At 38.7% G+C, this 26,112-nt stretch overlaps 1 protein-coding gene across 5 annotated transcripts in view; it reads left to right on the plus strand.

Moving 5' to 3' along the window:
- LOC111148567 (ribosomal protein S6 kinase A5) overlaps positions 1–26,112 on the plus strand; it is a 183,409-nt gene that overhangs the window by 37,742 nt on the left and 119,555 nt on the right. For all 5 annotated transcript variants that reach the window (XM_022505233.1, XM_022505232.1, XM_022505237.1 and 2 more), the window contains exon 2: positions 13,628–13,699. In XM_022505233.1, coding sequence (XP_022360941.1) covers positions 13,628–13,699 — 72 coding nt within the window. The remainder of the gene's footprint in view (positions 1–13,627; positions 13,700–26,112) is intronic.

A 26,112-nucleotide genomic window follows, 5' to 3' on the forward strand; every position in this document is an offset into this window, starting at 1 on the left:
AGATGCCTCTGCTGATCAGGGAGCCGGATGCGGGACTCTATCCCAGGACTCTGGGATCATAACCTGAGCGGAAGGCAGATGCTTAACCGACTGAGCCACCCAGGCGCCTCACGGATTACCATTTTGAATTGAAGAGATTGTACTACAGCTATTCAGAATTTCATGATTTTAGTGATTTCCAATGTTTTCACTTTGTGCCTAGTAGTGTTAATATATGTTAAGGAATTCAGTTTTCCTAATTTCAGTGCCTTAGCTTAGCCTTTATCATTTCTGGCCTCAACCATTATATCAACCTGTGCGTTGGCTTTGCTGTCTTCGTGGGAATTCCTTTCTAACTCATTTTCCACGCTGCTTCTGCTGCTGGTGGTCTTTCTCAGGTACAGAAATGGTTGTCTTAATCCTCGGCTTAAAATCTCTCATTGGTTCCAATTGCCTTTAGAACAAAATACATAACCTTTTCCAATCAGAGTCTTTGTGAGTTGCTTCCTGCCTTGCGTCTTGCTTGCCTTCTCACCCTCCCCTTCTTTTGCATTTGCCTTTCTGCACTGAGTGCACATTCCCAGATACGCCACGTTTTCGGTCATCTTGGTGCTTTGGTGTGTTTCTTCCGACGAGCAGGCTTTTTTTCCCATCCGTGCCTAACTTCCCCAAACCTTCAGATGTGGCAGGGTGCCCCCTTGGTACTCTCTGCTCATACCTCTTTGGTAGGGCTCTCACTGTGGGCTTCTTCACTGGCCCGCGTGCCTCCGCTGGACCCCGCGCTGCTTGGCATCAGGGAGGATGTCTGCTCTGGTGTCGCCACTGATTGGCACAAAATTGGATTCAAGTAAGCATTTAGAATATTTGTTCAATTAGTAGACTATGTAGTTATATGTAGAGTATGATGGCTGCCTAAAACCTACGATAGAGGTAGGGAAAAGAAAAATGTCTTATCCCGGTGGTGGGCCCCAGAATTCCTTGCATGGGGGAACTGCCCTGGGGACCCTGCCTTGACATCAAGCCCACTTAGGGATGTGAGTGTGGCTGTTAGCTAGGGCTGAGGGGTCGGGAGTGGAGGAAGCTGCTTGACAGGACACAAGGGAACCGATTTGTTGGTTTTGCTTCTAAGAGAAGGAGAGAGAAAAAAGGTGGAAAGGGAGGAATTGGAAAGATAAAGACCCCCACTGGGCTGGAAGATGGTGAGAAAGGCAGACTGTTCCTATTTCTAGTTCCCCTTTCGTATTTGCCCTGTGTGCCAGTCCTCTGCCTTTCTCTGGAAATCTTCACTGAAGTCTCTTCTACTCAGGAGTGCTTTCTGCCTGTGTTCAGGTTTTGTTACTGTCTTTTCTAGAACTCAGAGGACCCCCCAGTGGTTATGTCTGCATTGGTGTGGTATGGAGCAGAGGTGGTGCCTGAGAATATCAGCTCTCCTGGGAGCTGTTAGAGGCCTGGGGGGAGGGGAGGCTCTGGACTAGCACAGGCCCTGGCTCTGCCAGTTTGAGTCCCCTCAGTCTAGAGCTGGCAAGCCCCAGGTGGTGACTAGGATCCTACACAAGAGAACTGGAGATGAAGATACAGAAGGAGAGTGGTTCATGTTGAGGATGGTGGGCTTATAATCGCCCCTGCCTCTGAGACTTTCCCTCTTGTAGGTCATGATAGAAGAAGAGTTTTAAAAAGAGGAAAATGGGGGCACCTTGGGTGGCTCAGTGGGTTAAGCTTCTGCCTTTGGCTCAGGTCATGATCTCAGGGTCCTGGGATCGAACCCTGCATTGGGTTTTCTGCTCAGCAGGGAGCCTGCTTCCCTACCCTCCCTGCCTGCCTCTGTGCTTACTTGTGATCTCTCTCTCTCTGTCAAATAAATAAATAAAGGCTTTAAAAAAAAAAACAAAACAGAAAGAGGAGAATGTATATAGTATTGTGCCGTGACCTATTCATACCAGTACTTGGAAATTAGAAGTCATTGTTGATTTCTTTAATGGTGAAGGTGCTAGAAAGGGGAAGGTGAAACTAATTGCTGAAGAATAGGGAATTTGAGCCAGGACTGAAACTCCTTGCTTTACCAAAAATGGGAACTTTTTTATTAACTCGTTAGGCTTTGTTTCCCCCCCCCCCCTTATTTTTTAATTGATGAGATAATGTCTCAGAGAGGAAGACAAACCTGAAAAGTACCTGAAAGTTCGATAAGTGTTTTCTGTGGACAGGACTGTGGTGTTTAAGCTTTCTAAGCTGATGTTCTATAGCTCACAGATGTATAATAAATTGTGGTTTAATTATTTCGGTTTCAGCTGCAGCACGCTCTTTCCCTACTTCCTACTGCACTCACAGTTGAATCTCACAGTGCTGCTTTCTGTAATTGTTCTCCTTTTCTTCCGAGATGAAAACAGTCACAAAACCATTGACAGGGTCACAGTACACGGCTGCAGTGTCTTGTAGATACTGCTCTTAATGAGGTGTTCCTCGATAGCGACAAACAGGGTTCAAAGCTGGATCATTCTGTTAATTGCGTTTCCTTTTCATGCTCTGATTTCATGCATATAGCTGTGATTATAGTCTCAGAAGACTGATTCATCAACCCAAATGACACCTTACCACTTCAGAGTGGGACGTAGAAGCAACTACACAAAACACTTGCGTTTGCTAGATTAGTGCATTTTTTTCCTTTGGGGTGAGGGTCTCGAGTCAAAATTGGGTTGCTGGGTGAATATGGCCTTAGGAAAACGGGAGTTGGCTGTGTGCTCTGTGAGTGAAAGGCTTAGTAAGGCCATCTCTGGGATAGGGGTGTTGCTTCCTAGGGGACGTGATGTTTGAAGCTGGTAATCAGAATGTCCCTTGGAAAGTGCTAGAAACACATTACCCAACTTGGCATTCTGTTTTTTAGTTTTCATTTTTTTCTGGTCTATCTTTTGTTATCCATTCTTTAAATATTTTAGTTCTTTTGATTAGCATAGTTCAAGTTCTGTGCTGCTTATACTGATTTTTATCTCATAAGGTGACTTTGTGTAGATCTCATTTCATCCCCCTGTACATCTTAGCCAAGCTGGTTTCTGAGGCGTTTTACTCTTAATTCAGTGCGCTGCTTCTCTGGTGCTCCCTTCGGAGACCATTTGTGTCCAGTAGAAAGGCTATATATAATCTTTTTTTCCATCCTTTATATCTCCTTATTCTTCACTCTGTCTCTTAATCCTTTTCTCTAACCCTTTCTATCCTGTGTTTAACCTCAATGGAAGCCTCTGGCTAAAATAAAAATATAAAATAGGTCCTCATGTGATTGCATCGGTGCTTGGCTCCTTGGTGGTCTCTCGGATGCAAAAACTCGGGCATAACATCCTGGACCCCATTATTTATCACTTCCGACCTTCTCTCTCATCTGACTGCTAAATTGGAAAAATATTTCATATGATTCTTTCCCATTTTCACTCTATTCCTTCCTTCCTTTTTATATGCTTAAATAGAATTATCTGTATCCATTGTTTTTAAGGATGTTGTTTTGTTTATCTGTCTCCATCCATATACCCTGACCTCCCAGCCTTGACTTGAGGATAAAACCCATGACTCAGGAACAGCCAAATGGAAGAGATTCTTAGGGCAAGGTTTGTGTAGTTGGGGTGCGGGAGGGGAATGTAGAACCTCCTGCTCTCTCAGGGAGCGCCACCATCCCAGCACCTCTGTGTGTGCAGCAACCTGAGCTTCTCAGATCCACTGTTCAGGGGTTTTTCTGGAGGTTTCTTGATATAGGCATGACTAGTTAAATCATTGGCCATTGGTGATTAACTTAATCTCTAGCCTCTCTCCCTTCCAGGGAGGAGGCAGAGGGAGGGTGGGGCTGAAAGTCCTAGGTCTTTCTAACAGCCAACCCCCATCGTGAAGCTATCTGGATCCCCTTAGCCCCCAGTCTTCTCAGCGTACAGAAGACACTGTTAGCACTCTTGACAGTCCTAAGCTTCAAGGTGCTGTGTGCTGGGAACCTGGACAAAGACCAGATAAATATTTCCCATTGTACCATGTTTGACTGCATTGGTAATGCAGGGGTTTTGGGGGGCATTATTTCTTTGGATTCTATACACTGTTCATTTTTTTTCACTTTTTCTCTGGCTCTTTTCTTCCTATATCCTCACTCCTGGTTTTCATCAAGACTTGCCCTTCTTTCTGTGTTGTCTCCCGAGGGCTTTCTTCTTAAAGTGTTTGCTCTTCTAATAAATTTTTTTCTTCTCTGCCCTTCAAAGTTCTCTGGGATCCCTGAAACAAAAGACAAATGAACAAGAGAAAAGCATGTACATTTATGTAGCAAATTGTATGTGACATGGGAGGCTTCATAAGGAAATGAAAACCCAGGAGACATAAACTTAGCATTTTCATGTTAGGTTTGATGGCATGGAGGGTCGGAGAACAGGGGTATGAGAGGGCAAAGGTATGAGATAAGTGTAGTAACCTGGGAGAAACTTACTAGCAAGAGACCTGTTTGTTCAGATTCCTCCCTGTGTCCCCTGTCCACAAAAATAGGGATGCTCCTTTCTCTGGGTCTGGCAAGGGGACCTCTCGTAGGAAAGTGTTACGACTTGCTTCAGGCGGAGGTCAAAACTCCTTCCTTTAATAGTGAAGGTGCTAAAAAATGGAAGGCTGCTGAAGGTCCCTTCAGTTTAAAATAGTCAGTATGCCAAGGGGCTGTGTTTGGCAGGTAGTGTGTTCTAAACCCCGTCAGCATGCTGCCAGACTTCAGTTCCTTGTCTACAACTGTCTACACGGCAGCCTTTTCGGGATGCTCTGCCATCACTCCAAAATCAGTGTTGAAACCCCAAAACTTCCCCTTTCAATCTTCCCTTTCAACTTCCCCTTTCAACAAAATTCATTAGTAACATTACCATTTACCAGACTTTCATTTCTTGTACTTTTTTTTTTTTTTAAGATTTATTTATTTGAGCAAGAGAGAGTACACATGTGCAAGTGGAAGGAGAGGGAGAGGAAAAGAATCAGACTCCACACTGTGCAGGGAGCCCCCAGTGGGGCTCAATCCCAGCACCCTGAGGTCACAACCTGAGCTGAAATCAAGAGTTGGACACTGACTGAGCCACCCAGGGGACTCCATGTCTTATACTTTAGATATGGGGCCAGTGGGGGAGGGGGAGAAACAAAGTTCAATTTATTTATCTTTGAAAGTAGGGACCCTGCCCTATTTGCTTTTGTGGTCTCAGCAGCCAAGTCAGGTGTTCAGTGTTTCTTGAGCTGGACATTGCAGTGATTCTTAGGCTCCTTCTTTCCTCTTTGTTCTAGTTTCTACTCAGACCAGATTCTTGTTAACACACATCCAGTTGATTGCATTAAGCTCTCCCCCTTTCAGCTCTCGTCTTTCCTTGCTGCCGTCCACGTGGCACACTGCTGCCAATGCAATTCTCTAAAACCTTGTCAGGAGCCATTACCGCTTATGGATTCAAGTCAAACTAATTAGTCTGGCGTTCTAGGTTTTGAATCAGCTAGTTTCGTGTACCCATTTGATATAGTACTTTTACTGTTTTTCCCACATAAGCCCATCATAGCTAATTAGGACAGTCCTCTTCTGTACTAGTCAAGTACTTATTCCGACTTATGCTTTTTGCTCCACATAGTCTTCTAGCCCAGAAGTCCCTAGCCTTTCTCACATTTTCAAATCCTGTTTCTTAAAGACCTAGCAGCTGGCTCAGGTGTGCATAGGTACCCAGTGAGTCTTTGTTCAATGAGCAAATGAGAACTTGTATTCTCAGTGAGCATTTTTAAGTAGTTTTACGTGATAATGATATTCCCCTTATTGTCCATAGACTCCATAATCCTTTCTAATAAATTATATTTCTTGTAGCTTATTGCAAGTTTAATAAATGATTAATCCATTGAATAAAATCTGGCATATGAGTACCTCACTCATATGCTAACAACTTACTTTAAATGGCCTCAGAAGCATTATTCTTTATTTCCACTTTAATTGTAAAAGTGCTTTAAATTAAACCTTTTCTTAGCTTTAATACAAGTGAATTATTGGATCTAATCAAATGATTTCAGCACATGCTCTGGGCAATTACATTTGTGCAGCTTTGCAGAAACTATGGTAACAGAATGAAAAATGTGTTTTTCCTGATTGTTTTCCTCCACGAGATTGGGAAGTTCTGACTTAAACATATCAACTTAAAAGAAATGGTCATAGATAATATGCATTACGAATTACCTTTGACGGTAGAATTGCCTAGAAAGTTGGCTAAGAAGCCATTTATCACTCATAGGTTTATGGCTCAAATCCTGGGAGAAAACATCAAGGAATAACAATCGGGAGGTTTTCAAGGTCTACTTTAGGCCTATTTATATTATCTATTTTTTTAAGCCACAAACCAGGATTATTTTATAATAATAGTAGAACAAGCAACAAAACTATTTAAATTTGGGAGAAAAGACAATTATCTGGTTTTTCTAAATTTCTTATTTAAAAAATTATATTGGCCATATTTTTCTACATAGCACATAACCATATTATTTGAGGAGCCAAAGAAATCCAGTTGTAGTGTTAAAAAACCAAGTACTTTATATTCATTGTGTAAGACAAGATTTTACCTTTAAGAGCTATTAATAATTCGAACTGTTTTCTAAAGAGAACCTGTTAAACATTGAAATTCATTTGAGTTTTGGCAAACATTTTAAAAAGATTGGCTTCTTATAAAAGAATTTGTGAAATTCAACTTTAAAAGTGATTTCCTAACCAGGAAGAACACATTCTAGGATAATAACACCAATGAAGAAGTAAAGGATTTTCCATTGGGTAGTTTCTAATATTTTAATAAGAAAAAAATTAGCAAGAACTGCTTTAGGAAAGCATTACAACTCTTCATACCCATCTTTTTGAAATGAATAAACTGAATAATATGTTGATGTAAAAAACTATAAATGCTTTTGATGAGAAGAGACTGTCTGAGCTGATTAACTGTAGAGATAGGCCTAACATAGACCTTGAAAAGTTTAAAAAGCATTTTCTTTGTTTTAATCCGCGCTTACTCACATTTAACACCTCAAGCATGACAATAGCTGCAGATAGAACAATTGACGCGACAGTACTATTATGTACCAACTAAGTAGCTCTAGTCTAAGTTTGTTGATATTCTTTGGTATTATTTTATATATTTGTGAAGAGTTTTCAAAGGCCTTGTTTCTGTGGGAAGGAGTTTATCCTTTTAGTTGGGAATTAGGAGTTGAGAGTAAGGTTTTGGTGCCATGGTCCTTCTAGCCAGAAATCCAGAAATGCCCAAACTCTGCCCAAACAATAAACTCTTACCGCCAGAGTCATGAGGGGACTATCTGCAAGAAACAGTAGCCCATGGGACTCAAGAGGGCCACCTGAATAAAGGCTGCAAACTGCCAGCACATTTGTGTAGGACTCTCCTTGAAAGTGCCTTGGTGCAAGTAGTTCGGGCTTAAGGCCTAAGTCAGGACTCCTGCTTCCCCCTCAACCTCATCTGATCACCATTTAGGACCAGCATACAGAGGTGTGTGAATTAGAAGGTTGGAGGGGAGAACAAACAAGTAAGTGAACACCCAGTCCCAGAGGAACCTCTGGCTCTGCTTTGTTGACTGCTGTATACAGTAGTCTCCCCACCTTATCCTTGGGAGAAACGTTTCAAGACCCCCAGCAGGTGCCTGAAACCATGTATAGTACCAAATGTCAATATACTATGCATTTTCCTAGACATACATACATACCTATAATAAAATTTGATTGATGAATTAGCCACAGTAAGAGATTAACAACAATAATAATCAGGACAGTCAAACAATATACTGTAATGAAAGTGTGAATATAGCCTCTCTCTCTCTCTCAGACTATCTTACCGAACTGACCTCACCCTTCTTGTGATGATGTGAGATAATAAAATGCTTTCGCCATGAGTGGAGGTGAGTGATGTGCAGGCATTGTAACACAGTGTGACCTTCTGAGAGCGCAGCAAAAGGAGGGTCCTCTGCCCCTGACAGCTAGCGAACTGCGGGGAAGTGAAGACTTAGGTAACGGCCCAGGGGAAGTGCAAGAGAATGGCCGTTGGTCCGCGGTGGCTCAGGCCAGCCCAAGAGTTTGAGGCAGGAACACAGACCCTGTGTGGAGACTGTTATTTTGACACAGTGACACACCCCGCCCCCCTCCCCCGTCCTGCTAACTGTGCCCAATCAGGATTTTGGACTCCTGCATAATTAGGTTAGTAACTGCTCTTACCTGTGGAGAGAACTAGACGGGAGGGTAAGGTGGGCAGAGGCAGGCCTGGCCCAGGAAAAGGAGCTCCTGCAACCACAATAAAGTGGCGTTTATTTTCACATAGGAAGGAAAACAATGGACAATCCTGTCTCTCAGTTGTAAAGGCTTATTTATGGAATAGTCTGGCCCTTGGCGTGGAGTAGCTTCTCAGCATCTGATGAGGGTACATTTTGGACTTCGCTCCCGCATGTAATGACTCAGAAATGCAGATTTCTGTAATTGGCTGATGTTTACTTCACCTCTGGGTGAAACACAGTATATAAATATTTTAAGTCTTGTTCTAATGAATGTTGGTGCTGTTGCCGGGAAGTTTGAGCTCTTAATCTGAGGTTAACAATTTAATTAAGAGAAATGTACTTTATTTTTAGACTTTCATGTTCAAAGGCATCTACTTATTATAACAAGTGATAGCATAGAAATGAGAATGATTTAGACACCTAGACTCATAGGCTCAAATATGTGCTTGTCAATGCTGAAGATTCTATACAGTAATCCTATTTGCCATTTGTTTTTATGTGTTTTGTTGTTAACACAATGAAAGAGATCTTTATAACTGATAAATTTCTCCCCCATGCCTGAATATTGGTAGAGCTTCCTACTGATCTGTTTCTGTATGTCTGATTACTCACTTTGCCTAACAGACGTAATGTAAAAGAATTATTGGGTATTAAATTGAAGACCCCTGAGATGAACTTTTATCAGATCACCTTTTTCATATTTATTTTATTCTTTGCAGTTAACTTGCTGGGGCAGCCGTTAAAATAGAAACTTTGTAATTGCAGGGGAAGAGAACCTTTCCCTCCTTTTCTTCTAGGTTCTTTGGCTGGCCTAATAATTAAATTGGCATAACACAAATTAACGGGGGGAAAAAAACATTTAATTTTGTATGTCCAGGAGCCTATAGAAATATGAGACTCAAAGAAGTCACCAAAGTTAGCTTTGTGATAAATTGGTAAGACTGAAGAGTTTGGGTTTATAGCAAATTAGTGAGGAAGTAACAAAGTTTGTTTATATAGCTTTCTGGGCCCTAAATCCTCTATTTCTGGTCATAAAGATGCCTTCTACTCTCCTGGTACAGGGAGGATACCTTTCAAATGAGAGACTTGTTTCCTGCTTTTTGGATGGGGGGCAAAGGAGGTCAGTGTCCTTCTTTCTCTGGCTGTTTCTTAAGTAACTTTATTTCAAAAGAATCAGCATGCTGTAGTGGCATATTGGGGGTGGCGTATTCTTCCTTTCATCCTGTTGACTGTATGCGGGAAGACTTTTGTTTCTCATAATTTCAGAAAAGACCCCCTCCTGGAGAATTCCTTTGCAGAAAACAACTGTAAAACCTGGATTTAATATAAAAAGCAACTATTTAAGGCACTTGTGAGTGGACAGAAGCAGATAGGCTCTACTGGGGAGTATATATTTGGAGGAAGGAAGGAAGGAAGCTATAAGGAGCAACTTGCCTTTTCACTGATTTTAGCTTCAGGCTAAGTACAGTCTGTGCTCTGGACTCTGGTGGAAAAACAATAGTTTCTCTGGCCAGGGAGACTAGAAAACTGAAACCAGAGAGCCCTGATTACTGAAGATAGTAGAGAAATCCCAGAAGAAGAAGAGCCAGAGGAGGGGGAGTCCTTTGTGAGCTCACATCTCTTACTGACCTTGGAGCCATGCATGAGTACAACAGACCAGAACAGCTCAGCTAAAGACAAAAAAATCTGAACTGGACTGGAGCTGCCGCCTAAGAAGAAGAGTTGATAGTTCAGGCCAACCCAAGATATTTGCCAGCTAAAGAAAAGAAACAACTCTCACTGGAGAAAAAAATGACAATTTCATAGTCTTCACAAATTAACATTTCTGCAAGCCATAATTACCCTATGTATGGAGAATCCAGAACATGGAACATATCCGAAGAGGAAGATAATCAGCTGAGTCCCGCCCTGAGATGAATGGGGTATTAGGGCAGTAGCAGACAAAAGTTTTAAAGCAGCTGTTATAATATGCTCAGTGAAATAAAATGCCATGCTCTCGGTGAGTAACAAAACAAGAATAAATAGAAACAGTGGAAAAGAACCAAATGGAAGTTCTAGAATTAGAAGATACAATAGTTGAAATAAATATTCAGTAGATGGATTTAACAGCTGAATAGAGGTGCAGAAGGAAAAGTACATGAACTTGAAGATAGAGCAATATAAATTAATTTGAAGAACAGAAAACATATTGGAGCAAAAAATGAACAGTTTCAGGGACCTTTTAGGTTGTATTAAACAATCTAACATGCATGGAAATGGAATCTCAGAGGACAGAGAGAATGGGATAGAAAAAAAAATTTTGAAAAGTTAAAGCAGAAATTCCCCAAATTTGATGAAAAACAAACTGACAGATACAAGGTACCAGTGAATACCAGGCTGACTGAAACCAAAGAAGTCCACATCGGGACACATCATGGCAAAATTTGGAAAGCCAAAGATAAAGAGCAGATGTTGAAAGCAGTAAGAGAAAAATGATAACATTTCAAATAGAGGAGCAATGATCCATTTAATGACTGACTTCACCTCAGAAACCACAGAGGCCGAAAGAGAGTGAAAGAACATGTTTAAAAGTGCTGGAAGGAAAGAAAAAGGCCTGTCCTCCCAGAATTCTTTATCAAAGGGAAGTATCCTTCAGAAATGAAGAGGATTCCAGAATTAGTGGTGCCAGTGACACAACTGGGAGTAGACTAAAAACCACGGATGTGTACCCTTTAAAGGGGGAAGTTTTATGGACTGTACCTCAATGAAAAAATTTAAATGAAGGCAAAGACTTTTTCAGATAAAACTGGAGAATTCTGTACTACAGGCAATGTCAAAGGAAGTTCTTCAAGGCTGAGAAAAACTTATACCTGATAAAATTTAGGATCCTTGAAAAGATAAAAAAGATGATCAAAAATGATAAATACCTACAGAAATGGAAAAGCCTCTGTCTTTCCTCTTATTTTCTTTATAAATCATATAAGTTGTACATATATAGCATATTTAGAAGATACTAACTCCATTTAATATGTATCTGTATTCCATGAAGAATGATTGCAAAGTTTCTTTATTTTTAGGGAAATGGTACAGTATTAATTATAAGAGGACTGTGAGTAATTAAAGATGTATACTATAATCCTTAGGGCAATAGCTACTCTAATAACGCAAAGAAGTAGTGCTAAAATCCCAATGTGAAAATTGAAATGAAATCTGAAAAAGCATTTAAATGGTATTTTTTTGTTGTTGTTTTAAGTCGGAAAAGTAGGAACATGGGAACAAACAATAGAAAAGACAAGTGAAGGGGCGGCTGGCTGGCTTGGTCGGAAGAGCTTGCGACTCAATCTTGGGGTCATGAGTTCGAGCCCCATGTCAGATGTAGAAATTATTTAAATAAATAAAACTTTAAAAAGAAGAAAAAAGAAAAAAAAGCAAGTTGGAAACAAATAAGAAAATAAAATGGTTGACCCAAATCCAACCATCTCAACAATTACATTAAAAATTGTTAATAGATTAAATTCAGTGGGTATAGAGTTTGTTTTGCAAAATTAAAAAAGTTCCAGAGATCTGTTGTAAACATATATGTTGTAAACATATAATTAACACCACTGTATTATACACTTAAAAAGGGCTAAGGTGGGAAATTTTATGTTATGAGGTTTTGACCATAATTTTAAAAAATTTTAATTTTTCATTTAGTTAAACTTTGGAAGGACACTGAAATCACTTATCCCTCTGAAACTTTTAATTCTAGAAGTTCCTAGTTGGGTCTGTTTTTCTTGAAGTTGTAGACCCAGAGCATTGTTTATTCACAAACACTTATAATAATGCTTAGTGGCATAGGAATCTCTGTACAGAGTTAACTCAGTGAATCCTCATCACAACCCTATGAGGTAGGTATTATTTTATTTTCAGCCATTTTATTATGGATATTTTCAATTATACAGAGAATTTGGAAGAATGACATGTTGAACACTCTTACACTAACTATCTAGATTCTGTAATTAACATTTTATCTATTTGTGTTATCACATATCTAGCCATACCTATATTTATCCATTAATCCATCCTATTTTTTTAATGCATTTCAAAACAAATTGCAGACATCATTATGCTCTGAGATGCTCTGAGGGCAGTTATTTTTATTATCCTCATTTTATACTTTTATATTAGAGGGGACCTGAGATGCAGAAAAGTTAAGTAATTTATGTAAGGTCACATGGCTTTTAAGTGGTAGAACTAGGATTTGGGCCAAGCCCGCCTTAACCACATCTACAGAATGATGGTTCACATAATATTAATGGGTATCACCATAAAAAATAATTTTGTGATCCAATAAATTTGACACGTACAATATTTCAGTTTTGAAGATTCCCATGCAGATTTTCATCTGTGCAGTTCAGCAGTAAAGCAACCCGATTAACTTTGTTTAAGCCAACCATGTCAAGTTTATTTGACTTGAAAGCATGTTTTCCACCCAAATATAACATCTATTAACATCTTGTAGGATAAGACCAGAATCAAAGGAATATACTTTGGAAAATACTCCTTCATATGGTAGCCTAATTTTGTTTATTTAGGACAGAATATGTTTTTAAAGAGTTTATACTTTTTAAACAAATTTTAGAGCTAGCAGAGATCTTAGAGTTTATTGAGACTGTGCTTTCATTTCAGAGATGAGAGAACTGAGACACAGGGTAGTTAAATGACTAATGTAGGCTAAGTCATGTGCCGGTGCATAGTGGCAGAAATGGGAGTAGAGGGGTGCCTGGGTGGCTCAGTCGGTTGAGCGTCTCTCTTGATTTTGGCTTAGGTCATATCTCAGGGTTGTGAGATCAAGTCCCACATTGGGCTCTGTGCTCAGTGCGGAGTCTGCTGGAGATCCTCCCCCACTGCCTCTCCTGCTTGTGCTCGCTCTCTCTCTAAAATAATCAAAATAAATCTTTAAAAAAAAAAAAAAGAAGGAAGGCAACGGAAGTAGAATCCAGCTTAGATGCTGGGGATGTATTTAGTGGACACTCAATAAATATTTGTTAAATATATGAATATGTTGTCTAAATCTCTCCAGTTTTCTTTGTACTGCATATCTAGCTACATACTGGAATTTGTGCTTATTTTCAGATTATCTTGATCAGTAGTCTCTTAACACCTCATTTTTATGTTAACTTTAGGTACAAATGATATATAGCTACTAAATTCTTAAAAAGTTTTCCTGTAATATATAACACACAGGAAATTGCACAAAACATAGCTATATAGTTTAACAAATAGTTATAAAGTGAACCCTGGCTTAACAACCAAAGTCAAGTAATAAAACATTGCTGGTATTTAAGAAGCCGCTATGGGCCCCCTCTTGTTACTAATTCCCTTAATTATTTCTTTTTTCTCTTCCTTTTTTTAGCTAATTTAACTGGACATGCCGAGAAGGTGGGGATTGAAAATTTTGAGCTCCTCAAAGTCCTAGGAACTGGAGGTAAGTCTTTAAAAAAATTTTTAAACTAAAAAAAGTGTTTGTTATCTTAAAACAAAGGACTCATATCCTCAATATGGAAGTCAGTTAAAAATTTAAAAGCGTAAGAAATCCAATAGGAGAACTGTCAAAGAACATGAACAAATGATTCATAGAAGAAATACAAAAGGGAAAATTTGGAAGAATTGGCAAGGATTTAGGAAAACCAATTTCTTTTACCCTGCTGTTGGGAATGTAAATTAGTTCAATCTTTATATAGGACACAATACTAAAATCACTAACATTTATAGAGAGCCTGTGACTTGCCAAGTACTCTGTGAAATACTTTATTCTGATTAACTCATTCTGTCCTCACTCCACTGTATTCATATCCAGTGGTCATCGTGTTTAATAATGGAAAACCTAAGACCTTCAGAAGCCTTAACAATATGAGTTTGATTAAATGGAACATGGATCTTTATGTTGTGTGATCTATACAGTTGGAATGAGATGATCTGTATTTAATATTTTTGAAAGTTCTCCATACTTTAATAAGTTTAAAAAAAAAAAAAGCTACAGAAGAGAATGTACAGTATACCATTTCTGTGAAATAAAAAATGGTAGAATCAGTGTCTCCACGTACGCTTGACCCTTGAACATTGCAGGGGGTTACGGGCAGCAGTCCCCTGCACTGCTGGAAATCTGTGGGTAACTTTTGATTCCCCCCAAACTTAACTACTAATAGCGTCCTGTTGACTGGAAGCCTTACCGATAACATAAACAGTGAATTAACACATATTTTGTATGTTGTGTGTCTTCTATACTGTATTTGTACAATATAGAAAGCTAGAAAAAAGAAAATGTTACTAAGAAAATAATAAGAAATAGGATATATATTTGCAGTCCTGTATTTTTCCAGAAAATTCCATGTATAAGTGGACCGTGCAGTTCAAACCTATGTTGTTCCAGGGCCAGCAGTCTAGGCGTTTATGTAAAATCCTGTGGAATATACACCAAAATGGTAACGGTCTCGGCTGTTGGGATTTGCGATGATCTTGGTTTTCCTCTGTGCCTCTTGAGTTTTTGCTGCTGCTGTTCTTGCTGCTCAAGAGGCAAGGCCTCCGGGGGGTATAGCCCATGTGGTTGCAGCGATCCCCACATTTGGAAGGGCCCCATGTTAGCTGTAGTGCTCTGTGGTCACTGTTGCGAGATTCTAAATGACTCATGAACAAGGCACCCCACACTTCGGTGGTTTTGCAGCAGGCCTACCGGTCCCATAGCAGGTCTTGCCAGGAGTGCACCTCCTCTGCTCAGCTCTCCCTCTGGAGTGTGATGCTGTGCAGTTACACCGCGGTGAGAACTGGACACTCTTATTTTCCATCCTCCTGGTAGAAGTGAAAGGAGGATTTTCATTTCTCCCCCCCATCCTCAGCAGGCCTGTTGTCTCTTTCCCCAGAAGCAGGGAGAGAGCCTCAGAGGACAGAATATTCTTCTTCCCCAGTAGAGTTTAGCTTCACGCCCTCAGGGGCCTGTATTCTTTTCTAGATTCACAGCCCCTGACAGGAGAGATTGCCGCTGTCCATATGAGGGGATCTGCCCATACTTTCCGCAGGGCCAAGCCTTCTAGCAGTAGAAAAATCTTTTCTCTCGGCTTCCAGAATCAGTCCCAGGCCTCCCATATTCATGCACATGTCATTTGTCTTTAGGTCATCTGGTGTTGAGCCTTCATGCCTAGGGCCTTGCCATGCAAGCTCTTCGTCATCTTCCTGAGTACCTCAGCTTGTTGTGTGGAGCCGGCTTCTCCAGCTGCCCGCAAACAAGCCCTGTGATTTATTTTCATCAACTAAGTGTCTTATTGTCAGGAAGAGCATCGTATAATTGTCAGCTTGGGAGATTTTACTGTGCATTCCCTCCTTCAGATCATTTGTAAACATGTATTTTTAGAGCAAACTAGCCTCATCCTACCATATCCCTAAGAAATCATGCTTTCAGAATACCAAAATAATGTATTTTGTCCTTATGTTTGCTTCCTCTTTCAAAGGCAGTATCGACTCAAAGGAGAAGAAGGGTCACAATTGTACGGGGACTGGATTTCCTTAGAAATAGTGCTTGTGCTGCCTTGTCAAAGGATTTTTCAGGTCAATTTATGCTGTAGCCGCAGAATTTGTTTTATCTGCATGGTTTTTATTCTAATAGCCCTATTGCAGTGTAATCACATGCCTTATTGTTCATCCATTTAAAGTGTACAAATCAGTGGCTTTCGTATATTTACAGAGTTGTGCAATCATCACCACAACCAATTTTAGAACATTTTCCTTACCTCAAAAAAAACCTGTGAAACCTTTGTCTATTACCTCTCAAGATTCACCATCCTCCCAGCTCTAAACAACCACTAAACCTACTTTCTGTATCTTTTTATTTGCCTATTGTGGACATTCATGTAATTGAATCATGTGGTCTTTTGTGTCTGGCTTCTCTCACTTAGCATAATATTTTCTAGCTGAATCTACCTTGTAGCATGGATCACTGCTTCTTTCCTTTTTATGGCTAAATAATAGCCCACTGTGTGGATAAACCACATCTTGTTTATCTGTTCATCAGTTGCTGGGTTGTTTTTTCCCTTTTAGCTATTATGAACAATGCTGCTCTGAGTGTTCATGTATGAGTTTTTGGGAGAACATAAGTTCTAATTTCTCTTGGTTATATATTAGTACTGAATTGCCATTTCAAATGATAATTTGATGTTTAATTTCTTGAGGAACTATGGATTCTTTTCTAAATGGCCACACCATTTTACATTCCACCAGCAGTGTGTGAGGGTGTCAGTTTCTCTGCATCCTTACCATCATTTGTAGCTGTTCTTTTAGAAGATAAGTTATAAAAATCAGACTAAGATCATGTTTTATTCCAGATATCATCAAAACCAAAAAACTTTTATTTAATATTATTAGATAACTTCTCTGAAGCAAAATAGATGTGGAATCTATAAATCTTCTCAAGCCACTATTAAAATGTGATATTAATTTTCATCACTGAATTTTATAGCATGTAACAAAAGCCATGAAACGAATTCTGTTCCTTGATCTGTCAATTTCATATTTGGCAGTATATTCCAAATACATAAGTAGAAATAGAAAGGCAGTGTATGTTCTCTTTCTGATAAGATGACAGCTTGCATATCCTGGAAAATCCCCCTCATTTTTAAACCCTTAAAGTGCTGGATAAAATGCCTCTAAAGAAAGTCTACTCGATGGTATAGGTCAGCTGGTAAGATTAAGGAAAATCCTTAGAATTCAGAAAGAAAGTGGGAGTAGAAATCTAGAGACTACATAAGCCCCCTGAAGGCAGAGGTTATTCTAGAAAATTCTGCCAATGAATTGTGAGCTAGTTCTTTGGAGTTCCCATTTTCATGCTTGGTCTGAGAGATATCATCTATGACTCCTGAGAGGTAGAGAAGGCTACTGCTATGCAAAAGACTAAATAAGAAAATCCACCCCACAAAGGGAGCTGCAGAGAAAATTCTTCTGCCTCAGCACTGGTTCTGGGTGAAGAGAATTAAAAAATAAACAAAAGCCTTCCCTGAGCATTCAAAACTTAAGGCAGGCATTGTGCAGGTTTGCAGCTTGAATTTGTACACATTTGTATGATCCCAAAGAACAAAAAAATAGGTAAGAATTTAGTTTACATACCGAGTTAGTAGTATTCCCAAGTGCCTAGGAAAAGCAAATGTAAATCCTCTTTGGAAGAATGAACTTTTACCTAGACCATAAAGAAGTTTTATAGACATGATCTTAATTGCCAATGATCACAAGCATCCAAGAAGCAAGTCACCATGAGTGAAAGAAATAGAAACAAGACATAGCAAAATTAGACCTGCAGAGACTGTTGGAATTATTAGGCATGAAGTATGATATATATGTATATCTCGTTTTTAAAATTAAACAGAACTTTGATGCTAATATTAAGGAAAAACGACTTGCTACAAAATGACCAGACAGATTTTAAAGAGAACCAATAGTACTTCTAGAAGTGAAAAGTAATTCAAATTATAAACTCAGTTTATAGATAGTTTACTAGCAGATGAGATGTAGCTAAAGAGAATTAGCAAATTGAGAGGTGGATTTGAGGAAAATATGCAGAGTATGAAATGGAGAAAAATGAGGTGGCATTTATAAAAGGGAGATGAAGACAGAGAGAAGATACAGATTTGTCTAATCAGAATCCAAGAAGGAGCTAATAGGGGAGGAGTAGTAACTAAGAATTTACTAAGATTGACTGAAAATATGAATTCACAGATCGAAGGAACAGAACAATTTCCAAGCAGACAAATGTATGGAAAGTCTTACATGAATACATCATAGAGAAGGGGATGAGCACCAGAGACAGAGAGATTTCCTAAAAGCAGCTGGAACAAAAAGACTTATTTATATATATTTATGAAGGAAGAACAGTGATCAGACCGACGCCTTTTCAGCAGCAACCACAAAAGCCTTGGAAGAGAAAAACAGTACCTGCAGAATGCCTGGAGAAAACAGTTGTCAATTTAGAATTCTATACCCAGCCAAACTATTTTTTAGAAGTGAGGGCAAAACAGACATCCTCAGACATACAAAAGCTGAGTGTGTTTTCCACCAACACATCCTCACAAGGATTTCTAACAGATCTCATGTAGGAAGAAAAAAAGTAATCTCAGGAGAGTTTCTGAGATGCAAAAAGGTTTGGTGGGTAAAGAAAATCTAAACAACCATAGTTGTAATGTTGAAACCATGGGGTTAAAAAAAAAGAACTGAATCTTTGGGCAAAAATTGTATACAGTCTGGGAGCTGATAGGAATTAGTGTTCTGAGGTGTACTATTCCACAAACTTTAACATGCTCACAAATCTTGACATGTGTAAATTTCCAAACCAATTGAAGAAAGAATAGAAAACCTTAATATCCTATAACTGTTAAAGAAATGGGTAAGTAAAAATCTTCCTGCCAGGACAACACTTGATTCAGTTTTAAGAATGAGTTCTGCCGGATATTCAAGACATAGATCATTCTAATCTTCCTCAAACTCTTTCAGAAAATAGAAAAAGTGGGATTCTTCTTCTAGTTCATTGTGTGAGGCTAGTATAACTTTGATTCTAAAAACCACTAAGAGAATATGAGGAAGGAAAATTAGACACCAGTTTCCAGTATGTAAGATTTTTAATATCAAATTTATAAAATAAAACTTGGTGTATATTTTCTTTCAACACAATTAATACTTTATCCCGTTATCTAGCTCAGCTTTTTGAGTGGTGTGATCACAGGTCCTTAAGACAATTCTTCAAAGGTGGAGAAAGACTTTGTCAGTAATGTTTTACCTTGGCATTTTCATTTCATGCCTTTTCACTGTTGTGTTTTTGGTCTGTTGTTAGCTGTGGATGCTGCTTTTCCTTTTTGTCAGCTGATAATGTGCTTGCTCTTATAAGAACATGGAATAACTAAGATGTCAGTGTAGGTATTTCTGTATTTAAAATCACATTTTTGATGACTAAATGGAGTAGGTGGAAACTTTTCTTATGAATATAATAAAATCTCAATTTTTATTCAAAAATTTCACCACTAATCCTTCAGTTTCATTACCTTTTTAAGATAATTTTTTCCAGCACCAGTTAGAATAATAGAAAAGCCTCATCAGATGTCTTTATGTGTCATGCCAGGTTTTCTTTGGAAGTGAAACTGAAAATTCTTCTGATGAATTAATTTTTATGTATTTTGAACTATATAAAATGCTATTCATCCAATATCTTGAAGACTTTATGGAATATTACAATATCAAAGATTTGCTTTTGATCTCATACTCAAATGCATGTAATATTCATTTTAAAATCTCTCTGTGAGGGCACTTTGGTGGCTCAGTTGGACTCTCGAATTTCAGCTCAGGTCGTGATCTCAGGGTCATGGGATTGAGCCCTGTGTTGGCTCCTCGCTCCATGGGGGTCTGCTGTATTCCTCTCCCTCTGCTCCTCCCCCCACTTGCGTGCACGCTCACTGTCTCCTCTCTCTCCCTCTCTCTCTCTCAAATACATAAATAAAATCTTTTTAAAAAGTAAAAATAAAAATCTCTTTTTTATTCAGACTGTTGAATTATTTTTCTTTTCAGCTATCTTATTTCTGTTGGTCTGTCACTGACCAGTTTCCTCAGATAGAAACTTGGAAGTAATTTTTTATTTTTTTCTCTTTTGATTTCTTGTTTCTCACAAAAGCCTCTAATTTTTCCTTCACAATGACCCTTGGATTGACCTTTTCTGTTCCTAGTGCCGTCACTTGTATTACCTTATACATGGATTATTGTTAGGGCTTCCCTAGCTGTTCTGCCTTTCTGCAAGTTCTCTCTTCCATTTTGTGCATTTTATATATATTCTGTTGTAAATGATAATCAGCCTCATTAAAATTCGACATATTGTGCTATTATCCTATTTCAGAACTTATAGTGCTTTTTTTTTTTTTTTTGCAGTTAATTAATTCAAATCCAAGGCCTTGCCTTGCTTTCAGGCTTAGCTCTGTTTTCTCCTGTCTTTTTTGTCCATTTACCCTGATATTCCACCTACTTTCTAGTCTGGTTAATTTTCTTTTACTCCCCTACAGTTATGCATCCTTTCCCATATTCTGCTACTCTGCCTTATCTTATTCCCATAATCCTAGTGCTCCCCTTCTCTTCTGCCTGTCTAAATCCTGCTCAGATTGATTCATTATCTGAACTGCAGCACTCACAATCCTTTGTAGAGAACATAGCACTGAGTGGTTCTCTGAATTTTCCTTCATGTCTGCTGTTTTTCTTTTAGATTATAAGCTCTTGGGATCATCGCTATGTATTTTTCCACCTCTGTTGCCCTGCCTCATCTCCATAGCTCATAACAGTATGAAGCATTTTAGTTTAACAAGTATATAATTCATGTTCTTATCTCTAGCATTATTCTTGAGATTGATACTTCCAAGTCCAGGAAATAACTTTGATTCATCTTTTAGAATTACACTTGCCCCTTGAATAATGTGGGGTATGGGGTGCACATAATTGAAAACCCATGAATATATAACTTTTGATGGCCCAGAAACTTAACTACTAATACCCTCTTGTATTGGAAGCCTTACTGATAATGTAAATGGTCAATTAACACATATTTTGTGTGTTATATTATGCACTGTGTATTTAACAATAAGGTAAGCTAGAGAAAATGTTATAAAAATCATATGGAAGAGAAAATACATTTACAGTACTGTACTGTATTTAAAAAATTCATTTATAAGTGGACACTTGTAGTTCAAATCCATGTTCAAGAGTCAGCTGTATTTTGTTTCATGATGAAATTTTGGATTGTTTGTGAGAATACTGATTCTGTTTTTATTGCTCTCCTTTTCTGCTGCTTTATTTTTAACCATTTGCTTTCTCTGAGACATGTGTCCACGTATAGGTGAAGAAAGTCTTTAAGTGTACCCATTGTGTGGATTAGTATTTCTTTTTTTTTTTTAAGATGTTATTTATTTATTTGACAGAGAGAGATCACAAGTAGGCAGAGAGGCAGGCAGAGAGAGAGGGCAGAGCAGGCTCCCTGCTGAGTAGAGAGCCCGATGCGGGGCTCGATCCCAGGACCCTGAGATCATGACCCGAGCTGAAGGCAGAGGCTTTAACCCACTGAGCCACCCAGGTGCCCCTGGATTAGTATTTCTGATGCTTAGTGGAGCGTGATGGTCTTAGCTAAAAGATTTTAGTATTCTCTTTGAATTTCCTTTGTTTGTCATACATGATCCTAAACTTTGGAGATTTTTTGCCATTATGCCAAAAAGAATTTTTTTGCCATATAACCAACCATAAAGGGTGCAGCGGAGTTGATTTCCTCTTCCAGTTTTGGTGCATTCATAATCGTGAAGTACTTGGGTAGCCAGGATGCCATATATAATTCGGGTTTGAATCTTGAGGTTACCATTACCTACATGAGTTCCTTGGGTAAATCACCTGAACTCCTGAGAGCCTAAGTCCCTGTTGACATAAGTCAATAATACCGACCTCACAGTGTTGTTACAGGATTAGTAGAAGAATGGGTATGAATTGCCACTTGCTAGATGACCATCAGTTGTGGTTATTTATTGAATAGGAAACGCCACTGTAAAGCTGTACCCTAAATGAGAAAAACAAAATTATTTAGGACTTCTTCGTAGGGATAACTAGATTTTTCACATAGTCGTTCACTCTGTTAGCATATCTGGGAGTAAATTCAACTGAAGTTACCTTTTTTATTTTTGAGAGAGAGAGAGGGAGAATGCATGTGTGCATGAACGGGGTGGAGGTCAGGGGGAGGGGCAGAGGGAAAAGGGGAGAGGATCTTAAGCAGGCACCATGGCCAGCATGGAGGCTGATGCAGGCCTCAGTCTCAGGACCTTGAGATCATGACCTGAGCTGAAATCAAGAGTTGGTCGCTTAACTGACTGAGCCACCTAGGCGCTCCTCTGAACACCCTTTCTGTACTTTAGGTTGACATTCTTATGCTATAATATACAGAAAATGAGTAATAAAACATTTAGATTGCCTGACCTATAGTAAATGCTGTATAAACTTCAGCTGTTTATGTAACTGAAAGGGAAAGAAACCCAGCTTCTAAAAGAGCTAATATAACGCATTACCAAGGCCTCAGCTTAGCTTGATACATAAGTGACTGTTATTTCTGAACAAATATTTTATGATAAAGCCTAAAATATGTCCAGCAAGAGGGAAATACAACCACCACAGATCTCCCAGATTTCAGCTGACTGTTCCTGGTCTGTTCTCCACACTACAGCTGGAGTGGTCCGTCCTAAGTACAAAATTAGACCTGTTACTTCTCTATTTAAAACTTTCAGTTCAGTCCCATTGCATTTGGGATTCATTCATTCACATGTATTTATCAAGAGGCAAGTACTGTTTTGAGTGCTGGGGGTAGAGTAGGGAGCATTACCAAAAAAAAAAAAAAAAAAAAAAAATATATATATATATAAAATTTGAAAGTTTGTATGTGATATATATGTATATGTGTATACACACACACACACACACACATATCACATACAAACTTTCAAATTGAATAATAAGGATCTGGTCTTCATTTAATATAGAATTATTCCTGGGCTTATGAAACCATGGAATGAGTAGCAGCAGAATATAGGAAATCACAGTGCCTTGCCACCAAGAATATCTGATGAGCAGCAACTATTTATGCCTACCTCAGTCCCTGGTACCCTTATAAGAAGGTCACTTTTTCCTTGCTGTGTGGATTTTTTTTTTTTTTTTTTTTTTTGGACATCTAATCAATAGCAGATCTTTCAAGCTGTCCCATGGAAAGACTTATTTATCCAGTAGAGAGACTTACCTTTTGGTTACTTACCTCAATCTTAAGTGCTGTTGTTGAAATGGTGACTCTGGTAGTTCTTTACTCATTGTTCCATTGTCTCATTATTCCAGACTCTCTGAATATCATCCCTGATGGGACAGCCTTTTCTGTTTTTTATTTTTAATTTTTACTGCAGGGTTTTTAGAAACACATTTCATTTATTATATGAGTCATTTCTATTTCTCTTGGGTAATTTGCCACTAGAGGGTGCTAGAAATTGCACTAGGCAACTTACTGGTGAAATGATAGAGGGGGAAATTTGGTTCAAATCTTATAGAAGACTGTTTATGAAGTATGATGACTCAGTCATCATTTGTCACTTTATTCTCTTAAGTGTTTGGAAAGTATCCCTATTAAAATAGTACTTTTCAAAGCATGTATTCATTACATTGTCAAAATTGTTATTCAAACAAGTTTGTATCTGTGTCTGTATATACCCACTATGCCTTATGCTTCCATATAAACCTACAGTATTTATGGAAATCATAGAGGTTAAATGTCTTAGTGTTTTATGCCTTAATCATAAAATGATTCCATATATTGGTTGACATTTTCTCCCTAGTGTAAATACAATTGTCAAATCAAATACAATTTGATTTATTACTGATACTATCCTAAGTCATGTTTGTTAGAAGAGCCCAGGTCAGGGACTTAGGTACATGTGATTTATTGCAAGATGCTCTCAGGAGAGAGTGAGGAAGGGAGAAGTAGCAGGGGAAGAACCTAAACAGCATGTGGTCTAAGCTGGGGTCTTGATTCAGGCCGAGTCCATGGAAAGTTTTGGAGCCAAAGTGAGAGGCAAGCCTTTGTAGCTATGGTAGTCATTGACTGTAGGCTGTTGGGGCAGGGTATAGAACGGTGTAATGTAACCTCCTAGGTGAGATTGTGACTTCTGTCTACCTTTGGCCTTTCTCCGGAGGCAGAGGGAGGCAACTGTAGGCTATTAGCAGCTGGGGTATGGGTACCCCAGCCTGCAAAAGCGTGATCTGATAGACCACCATTCGCGTCTACTACAGATGATCATTTGCACTGGCCACTAAGGTATAAATGTGTAGCTAGGCAAATGGCTTGTTTGTTGAGGTATAAAGAGAATGATTTATGAATGTGCTTCTTAGTTGTTCTTATTTATTGTTTTTGTGTATTTTTCTTTTAGTGAAATTCTCTGGTAATACCATCCTTGGGTAATCATTTCCAAGTCCAGACCTCACAGTTGGACATGGTTTCCTTTGTAGCTTTTTCTTCCCTGTTGGACCAGAACCTTTGGTTTTCAAGTCATTTGGCACCAGGAGTAAGAAATGACCTGTGGTTTAAATGGATCATCCTTATGGAGATAGTCAGGAGTTGGCCATAGCCAGTTACATATATGCAGTTATGAGTTGGTTTAATGCATGTAGTGTTTTAGTGCTTTCTCTGAAACTTACAAAGTTTTGATCTAGAAGATTATTGTACAGTTAGTCTTTAATTACTCAAACTGATGCAGTATGCATAAATGGTACCTACAGGTGGTTAATCCTGTGACTATTTTACTTTCAACCTTTGTACATACTAAGTCTTTCTTCAATGTTGTCACCATCCCTGAGAAAATGTGCTGATTTCTGTTCCTGATTTAGCTCTACTACTGTTTCTGACCATTGAAGGAATTAAGCAAATGGGTCAAATGGCCCTGGTTAATTTAAAAACTGTAATTGGATTAAACCTAGAATGCTGGCACTTTTATTATGTCTCATCTAGATCCTCTTTATTATGCATCTTCTAGAAGATACAAATGTTTATGCCCCAAACAAATGGCCTACCTTGGTGCTTTTTATGAAAATTACTACTTAGGATTTCATATGTTTTTACTGTGTCTCTTTTGTTTACTTTTAATGTCTAGTTATTTAATCATGTTTTAGATTCATAGCTTTTCTTTACATGCTAGAAGAATAATCTATTTTAGTCAGTCTGTCTTCATTAATTTTAGAAATTTTGGGTGTTTCTGATTTTACAAATGAAAACAGTGGCCAATTCTAAAAAATAGTTAGGTTAAATGGCTCAAACTCTCCTTTTTTTCTTTTCTTTTCTTTTCTTTTCTTTTCTTTTATTTATTTTTTTTTAAAGATTTTATTTATTTATTTATTTGACAGAGATCACAAGTAGGCAGAGAGGCAGGCAGAGAGAGAGAGAGAGAGGGAAGCAGGCTCCCTGCTGAGCAGAGAGCCCGATGCGGGACTCGATCCCAGGACCCTGAGATCATGACCTGAGCCAAAGGCAGCGGCTCAACCCACTGAGCCACCCAGGCTCCCATCCTTTTTTTCTTTTAAAATTATATTGAAATACTTAGTTTTATAGGTATGTATTTTTCAAATATTTGGAATTGAGTGTATAATTAACATCTGTTGTATAAGGGAATTTAGGAAATAATGCTTACTTGATAAATTTATAAAATCAAGTGCATTTTATTTTACATATGTTTTGAAATTTACCTACTTTCAAAAAGAGACTTGAGGGCATTTTAAAAAGAGAGAGCCTGGGCGCCTGGGTGGCTCAGTGGGTTAAAGCTTCTGCCTTCGGCTCAGGTCATGATCCCAGGGCCCTGGGATCGAGCCCCACATCAGGCTCTCTGCCTGGCAGGGAGCCTGCTTCCTTCTCTCTCTCTGCCTGCCTCTCTGCCTACTTGTGATCTCTTGTCTGTCAAATAAATAAATAAAATCTTTTTAAAAAAAGCCTAAAAAAAAAAAAAGATTGGTCAAAAGCCAGATAAAAGGGAAGCGAAGTAGATGTTACAGATGTCTGGGATGAGACAGGCATAACTGAGTCTTATATTTACCTCTGAGGTAACTAAGAGGCAGATATGAAGGGAAAACTCTGTGACTTGCATAATTTTTTCTTTTTCTCTTTTTTGTTCTTTTTTAAAGATTTTATTCATTTGAGAAAGAAAGAGAGAACAGGAACAGAGGGAGGGGCAGAGGAGAGGGAGAAGCAGACTCCCTGCTGAGCAAGGAGCGTGACACAGGGCTTGATCCCAGGACCCTGAGATCATGACCTGAGCCAAAGGCAGATGCTAAACT

Source organism: Enhydra lutris, unplaced genomic scaffold (assembly GCF_002288905.1).
Source record: "Enhydra lutris kenyoni isolate GAN:26980312 unplaced genomic scaffold, ASM228890v2 scaffoldscaffold20, whole genome shotgun sequence".
Taxonomy (NCBI): domain Eukaryota; kingdom Metazoa; phylum Chordata; class Mammalia; order Carnivora; family Mustelidae; genus Enhydra; species Enhydra lutris.